The 8,189-nt window shown below is 36.7% G+C and overlaps 1 protein-coding gene across 2 annotated transcripts in view; it reads right to left on the minus strand.

Moving 5' to 3' along the window:
• Positions 1-1,786: 1,786 nt before the first annotated feature.
• Positions 1,787-8,189, minus strand: part of LOC111711156 (hemicentin-2) — a 14,651-nt gene continuing 8,248 nt past the window's right edge. Inside the window, exons 5-8 of one of the 2 annotated variants that reach the window (XM_023485426.1) lie at positions 6,893-7,150; positions 5,997-6,723; positions 4,574-4,760; positions 1,787-3,433 (exon numbers count right to left, since the gene is read on the minus strand). In XM_023485426.1, the coding sequence (XP_023341194.1) occupies positions 3,197-3,433; positions 4,574-4,760; positions 5,997-6,723; positions 6,893-7,150 (1,409 nt within the window). In that variant the 3' untranslated portion in view covers positions 1,787-3,196. The remainder of the gene's footprint in view (positions 3,434-4,573; positions 4,761-5,996; positions 6,724-6,892; positions 7,151-8,189) is intronic. The other variant, XM_023485427.1, reaches the window with a different exon arrangement.

The following is an 8,189-nucleotide window of genomic DNA, read 5'->3' on the forward strand; positions in this document are numbered from 1 at the left end:
TACTCTATACTCACTCTCTGTATTTTTAAAGTAAATCTTGTGAAAATTCGAATTATTCTTTTTACATTTTCCCTCTTCTTGATACATAATCCATTACGCATTAATTTGGCTCATTTTTTTCCAGGGTTTTTAATTCATTCATGCAAAGGAACAAGTTTGCTTTTTTCATTATTAAAAGTAAAATTAAAAATAGTGGAAATGCAAGGTTGCAAAATTTGTATGCATTTAATCAATTTCTTTTGTTACTCAAGGGAATTGAGTCTGTGCCCCAAACTGTGATAATCTAATCCCAATATCTTTGCAATCTAATTTCGTAGACCTTAGATTTTTCAAACTATGAATTCTGTTAGACTAAATAAACTAAGTTTGAAATATCAAAGTTAACTAAGTCAGGTTGCAAAGATATAAGAATTAGAAAATTTGAACTTGTGGCAAAGACTCAATTCCTTATTTGTCCTTATTTAGTATCCTTCCAATTTTCTATTTCAAACCAACATCCTGCCATATTCCACAACAATACCAATCTTTACCTAAACATTTCGTTTCTTAAAAGATTTAAAACTTTTTTCTCACAGACCCAACCCTTACACGACCCCTGGAACGGAAATAGCATGTTTTTACAATAATTAATCCTGTTCATAATTTCCCCTTTAAGCTGTGATAAATAGTTCTTATGTCACTTTTTTTAATGATTTAGGATTTTCATTTTAATCAACTAATTAGATAACTCTCTACCTCTCTCTCTTCCTGTCCAATGTTTATGCTTTGAGCTTGGCATAAAAAAGGTTAGATTTTAGGGTCAAAGATGGTCAAAAGATATTTGATAATGATCTCCCCCCCCNATCAAGGGTTTTTATCCCCCCCCCCTCCCCCCTTGATTTAAAATAGATAGATATAGATACAGAAATATGCAAATGGATAGATAAATAGATAGATAGATAGATAAATAGATGGATAGATAGATAAATATCTCAATTGATAGATAAATAGATAGATAGCTCAATTGATAGATAAATAGATAGATAGCTCAATTAATAGATAAATAGATAGATAGCTCGATTGATGGATAGATAGATAGATGGATAGATAGATAGATAGATAGATAATTAATATGTTCGAGAACCTTATTTTTCTTAAACGATTCTTTAAAAAATGAAAAATTTCGTTCAAAATTTCAAACGATTAAAGAAACCAAATTTAAGTATGTCTTTGTTATCTTACTTTGATTCTCTGTCTACACTACAGAGCGTCCCATATCATATTAGATTATCTCTAATCTTTAACGACAAAATAAACCCTTAATGCTCGAAAAACTTATCTTTTTCCGCAAGAAAATTATTATATAAGCCTTATGTTATTTTTCAAATTGATTTATTCTAATTAAATTTTCTTATCAGTCCCGAAAATCGCAATTTAGACCTGTTGACGGTCTAATATGATGTGGGACACCCTGTATATCCAATAAACGTCAAAATGGGTAAATCGAATTTTTTGTGTGGTAACTTACATGATCCCTGGCAAGATACTCCCAGGGAAGGCTTTTGGGTGGCTATAAAGATGAAAAATTCAGCACGAAAACAATGTGGACAGTTGTTATTTTTGAAAATGCGCAAAAATCAGCAAAATAAACATAAATTGCGCAAGTCACTGAATAGATAAACCAAACTTGAAAATGATTAATTTTCAAAGAGAAAATGATGCATTTGCTTGATCAGACAACTTGGGAAGTTACTTTAAATTACGTGTACAGTCCCTTTAAAATACAAAAATTGAAGGAATACAAATATAATTTTATGAATGTATATTTAGCTTTGGTAACATACAAAACACCTGGGAGTGAGATCACAACAAGCTCTAGGTCTACTTAAACATAGGAGGGTTCAATCCAGCTCAGGGTCTAGTTCAACACTGGAGGAATTATTCAGTTCAGGGTCTATACTTGAGTTTTACAATCCACTCTAATGGATATATTTCAGCACTGGTTTATACAACGTGAAATCACTGGGAGTTTGACTAAATTTTCAGAGTGGATCTGAGTGTGATAATAGGAGGGGGGGGGGGGNGGGGGTAAAAACTGCATGAAGAACCGTTTAACTGTTGATGAATTTAATGTTTAGTTGGAAATCTTTATTGATGGGCCCATTCAGACGTCCTTAGATAATTGAAAATTTAAAAACATGCCCGGACATTCATATGTGGGATGGAGGGGGGTCGTCTGAGTCTCGTAATACATATTTATGTCACATTTAGCATTAGCAAAATTTTTGGTACACTCGCCAGGTTTGTATAAAAAAGCATGCAAGCTTTAATAGTTGTATAATGTACAGTGTACATGAGACAGAATTGTGTTAAATAATAATAAAAGTGTCAATTGAGTAATTTCTCCGTAGGCTGGTTTTATCCTTATTTATTTGGAAGTTTACATTTGTATCTAGGCTGTGGGGGTTGGTTAGGCCGGGCTACGGAGAAATATATCAATTAAGGACTAGACTTTAAATAGGCTTCCTCAGCCTCTGCCACTAAGTGTAAGGGGAGGAAAGAAAAGAATGGAATAGGAAAAATGAGATGGCGATTATAAAATGATAAAAAAGTAGTTCAATTATTTTTATGATAAGGTTTTAGATTTCAGATATGAGAGAGGGATTTGAGAATATCATTTTCCATGTCTCTCTTCAAGTTTATTACAATTTTTCACTCCTTCCTCTATTTTCCCTTCCATTGAGCGCGGTAGGATTACCGTGCAGGATTTGATTTTGAAACGGAGCTTACATTACTCAGGGTAGGGTTTAAGGTACGGAGGAGGGAATAGGATAATGGAACGAATTAAAATGAGATTTAAAGGAACTATGATCAGAGTTGGAATGAAACAGAAAGCTGGTGAGAACTAGGGTTTAAGGAGAATAAGAACTATGTGTAATCTATCTAGGCCTGAGGCAGAGGGAGCCAAGGAGGAGAAGAAATAATGCCCAAACTCTTCTCACATAAGTCACTGAGATTGTCTCGGTTCAAGTCTAGATTTGAACCTGGGAACCTAGACTGACAAACCTGCAATTATATTTGACTTCTCGACAATCAAATCAAAGTTTCGGAGTCAGGTTAATCATGTTTTCACATGCGTTCAACAGAAGTATGTTGGTAGATGTTGTGTTGTATGGTCTGGGTGTAATAAAACCGATAAATAAGTTCGATCTTTTGTTCACAGCCGTGTACTGAGTCTAGCAGGGACCTCCCATCTATCCTGCTTCCTCATACTCCCGTAGTTGGACGTCTTAGGGAAGCAGAGGTCACTGTAGGTCACAGGGGACACAGGGCTCCGGGGGGACATGCTGGAACCCTGGGACACTGAGGCTTGGGACATAGAGCTATCGGAACGTTGGGAGAAATTATAGTTGTGGGACAGAGCGCTTTCCGTTCCACGGGAAGTCAAACATTCCTGAAAAAGAAAATTTATTTTAATCTAGAAAATTTTAGATTTAAAGATAAACAGAAGGAATAAATTAATGTTTAGAAGCTTTTAGATAACTAGTTAGAGTAGTAGAGTGGGAAGGATGTTTATCAAGAAATCTTTGCAGTTTTGCAAGTTTCACATTTGCTCGGTAAAAGGTTGAGATTGCTCTAAACTAGGGCAGGAGGAGGAGAACTGGAACTACGTTGGTGGTCCTTAGTTCTCAAACCTGGATTTAATTATTTCTAGTTCTCCTAGATTTAACTTTTTCAGGGAGAGAACGTTCTTCATGCAGAACATAAGGGAGTAAGAAACCAAACCATGCAGAGAAACACGTGTCAATCAAACAAAACATATTTCTTACCTTCTCCTGAATAAATAGGTTATCCCTGAGTAAAACTGATTTACCTTGTGAAATTCTAATGACTCTCTATTATATAGTTTAGAATCAAATGCAAACTTAATTAATATATGAAAATTCGAGATTTTCAATAACCTTACTTTGCTTATTGTTGCTCAACCCGGGAATTTAAGGATATTATTATGGGTTCCTAGTATCATTTCTCGATCTTGTCAATTCAGTTCTAACTTTATCATAGAATAGGTTTTCTAAACACTGAAACCAAGATAGAAATCTCGATGAATCCTGGAGAAACCAATCCTAGCTCACTATCAGCTCTCGATGTGTCTTAGAGAAACCGAACCTACCTCGGATCCAGCTTTAAATGTACCCCTGAGAAACTAAACCTACCTGGTATCCAGTTCTCGATATATCCCAGAGAAAACAAACCCTACTCGGACCCAGCTTTAAATGTATCCCGGAAAAACCGAATTTACCTCGGTCAAGCTCTAAATGTATTCATGAGAAACTAAACCTACCTGGTTCCACTATCCGGCCCTCAATATATCCGAGAAATACCGAACCTCCCTAGGAGATCCAGCTTTAAATGTATCTTTGAGAAACTAAACCTGCCTAAATACAGCTACAAATGTATCCAGGAAAAATGATTCTACCTTGTATCCAGCTTTAAGTGTATCCTGGAGAAACTAAACCTGTCTGGATACAGCTTTATCCAAGAGATATTGAACCTACCTCGTATCCAGGTATTCCGGAGAAACTAAACCTACCTCTGATAAAGACGACGTCTCGGGGAATGAAATACTATTCCCGTCAGACGTCGTTTGCTGACTCCCATCAAAGTTTCTATAAACCACTCCGGGTACCCCTGAACCCTTGACAGGGTTAGTTCCAGAGCTGACATCCGAGTGCTGACAAACAGAACTAACCTCACTCTCTTCACTTGACCAACCCGGACTGAAATTCAAAACAAAAACTAAAAAAACTAAATAAAAAGAAAAACATGCAAACGAAAAAAGATAATATTCTTGTCTCAATCCTCGGAATTTGAATAGAATCGTCAACTAATCTTTTAAATTATAATCTGCAAATATTTAAATACTAAGAAGAAGATTAAAACAGGACAAGAATATTATCTGGAAAATTTGAATGTACCATGCAATAAAATTAACCAAAATTAAATCCCTCCCTTCCTCCTTCTCTCTCTCTGTTAATATTGAGCTAGAGAATACAATTTAGTGGTTTTAATCCAAATCAAACTGAGGATATTTAGAAAGGAAATGGATAATGTCAGAAAAATAGAATTTAACAGAATTAAAGAAACTAGGTGATAAAAACATTATAAACAAGAAGGGATGGTAAAAAAATACCATCCCTTTCTTGGTATTCATTAATATACAGGGTGTCCCAATAAACATGGGAATTCAGTGACGAATTCGATATCGTCTTTTCAAATAATTCTTTGATTTAGTATAGTGATACCTACGGAGAAAGCTATCATCTGTAAGAGTTTCGTTTGCTATGTTCACATTTTGTTTGTTTATGTTTTGACTGCATACGGTTGTACTTAGTAAAACAAGAAAATTGCAGTATACAAACAGAGTAAACTTGTCCGTCTTCACTGTTCATTGACACATTAGGCCGATTTCTTATTCATTTAACCATAGGTACAACTATAGGTCGTATCTATCTATCTACACTGCTCTGGTAAAGCGTAACCATAGTGTGACTATGGTTCTACCAATGGTAGAACGTCTAAGAAATTGGCCATTATTCATTTAACCATAGGTACAACTATAGGTCGTATCTATCTATCTACACTGCTCTGGTAAAGCGTAACCATAGTGTGACTATGGTTCTACCAATGGTAGAACGTCTAAGAAATTGGCCAATTATTGACACATCTTTACAGCCATTTACCGTTTTCATAAATTAAATTCTAGCAGACATAATTATATTATGGCTTTTGAAATTAGGTATTACAATGCTAATTCATAACAAAGACGATATCGAATTGGTCACTGAATTCCCATGTTTTTTTTTGGGACACCCTGTATAACATAAAAAAGCCATTCCTCTAAAAATATATATATATATACTCTGGCAAGAAATAAAATCAAGAAGGAAGAAGGATGAGTTTTTAAAAGAAAGGAAAAGATGAAAAGCAAAAAAAAAGTAAGAATAAGAATTTACCTTTCAATATCCTGCTTTATCTTCTTATCCGTACTACAGCACCGTTTGCAGGAGAACACAAAGATGGAGAGAATCAGGACGATTGTAACGCATCCTCCAATAACACCTCCGATTAGAGTCTCCTGGGAGTAAACCTCTCCAACCCGTAGGTTGACAACATGGCTCTCCTCTCCATGGGGGTTCTTTAGCTTGAGTACGTATTCATGGGTCTCCGTCTTACTGGGGTTTAGAACAGTCAGAGCGGATATATAGCAGTCCTGTCTCGAACCCTGAGCTACCTCTTCAACCGAGTAATCTTCTCCGTCATGGCTCAGAACCTTCTCTTCTACTCCAACCTTGATCCAGGTTATCTCTGGTTGGGGATCTGCACAGAACTCAATCTCAACCCTAGCATCCGTCCCAGTCACAACGTAGTGGTTCGACTCCTTGGAGTCAAGGACGGGAGAACCTTCCACTTCAAGAGATATGGTTTCACTCCTAGATATACTCTTCACTCCCTTGATAGTATTCTCCGCCTGACAGATAAAAACTCCTTGATCCTTGTAGTTGATTTTAGGAAGATGAAGTATCCGACTCTCTCCTCGTATAACCTCGGTCTTGTCAACCAGCTGTATCCAGGTATAGGTTGGAACAGGGAATCCTTCAGCTGTGCAGGTCAGCTCCACCTCATCTCCAACCATCTTCTTCAAGGCCAGGGCAGGTCCAACAGATTTTACAACCGGAGGATCTAAATATTTGGGAAAAGTTAAATAAATTCATGAATACTTTTTGCTTCATGTTTTAGGAAAATATTTTGTAAACTTGAGATTTCTGGCCTTTCCGGGGAAATATATCTTTAACATGTGTGTGTGTGGGGGGGATTTAAGTCCTTATATAAAGTATAAGCTTATACTCACATTTCACGCTCAGAGGGATCTTCCTTGGCGCGCTCAGCCCAAGGGAATTACGCGCTTGACAAATGTAAGTATCCGAATGCTCCCTTGAGAGCGCAGGAATTATCAGCTCCGCCTTCTTGGAGACAAGTTCTCCGGTTCCTTCCCGGATCCATTCAATTTCCGCCGGAGGATTGGCGGAGACGGAGCAGACGAGGCGGACAGGGTCTCCCTCGGATAGATTTTCAGTCTCCAGGGGCTCGATATGGTTCCGAGGAGGATCTAAAATAGAATTTTTATACTTTCATTCATCCTTTATTCTTGAACCTTACAGAGCTTGCTTTAAAAGGAAAAATGAGTAAATAAGGAAGAAGATGAAAAAGAGTAAGTAATCATAGTGGATAAAAAGAAATCGATTCGGGTTCAGTAGGACCCATAAAACTGTGGAATAGGAAGACGTCATTTCAGCAATCTTATTTGTATTTGATGTTGTTTTATAGGAAATAATTTGACCAGTTGCTAGAAAAAAGTTTATTTTGTGAACTTGTCCTGTTCACACTGAACAATTGCTGTCCCTTCCTATTTAATAGTTTCACGGGTCCCGATGTAAAGAAAGAAAGAAAAAGAAGGATAAAGGATGAAGGAAGGAATATGGGGTGTATAAAGGATGTAGGGTGGGTTGGGGTCGAAGGTTTGAAAGCGTATTTATTTCTTCCTAAATGATTTTTTTATTTCATAAATTCATTTTAACGAGATGAAAAGAAAAACACAGTGCCGCATATGGAAACTATACTCTGAGAATAAACAATATACCAGATATAAAGATATTATGAGAGGGGAGAGGCAAGGGGGGAAGTGGAGAGGGGGGGGGGCTTGGAAAGTTTATGGGAAAGGGTCAAATCGACTTTTAAGGTGGTTGAAACTTGCCATAAAAAAAGTTTTTACAGAGCTGTATAAAAGGGAAGAAGGAGGGAAGTTTAAGGGTTAAGACTGGAATGGGAGGGGGTGAAAGGGTTAAGACTGGAAGGGGAGTGGGTGAAAGGGTTAAGAAAGGGTAGAGAATGAATGTAAAAGAGTTAAAAAAAAGAAGGGAGGAGGTTTTAAGATTGGGAGGTTTTAAGATTGGGAGGTTTGAAGTTAAATAGGGAGGGAAAACTATAACGTTTGGGAAGAAGGAACAGTAAAGGGAGGGTTAAATGAAAGTTGGAAAAAGGGATGAATGAAAAAAAAATCAAGAAAGGTTAGTTAAAATAAAAAATATGCGAGTGCCAATAGTTGGGTTTAGAAAGAGAGTAGTGCCATGGAGTAGGATAGGAGGGGG

The sequence above is a fragment of the Eurytemora carolleeae genome, unplaced genomic scaffold (assembly GCF_000591075.1).
Source record: "Eurytemora carolleeae unplaced genomic scaffold, Eaff_2.0 scaffold239, whole genome shotgun sequence".
Classification (NCBI taxonomy): domain Eukaryota; kingdom Metazoa; phylum Arthropoda; class Copepoda; order Calanoida; family Temoridae; genus Eurytemora; species Eurytemora carolleeae.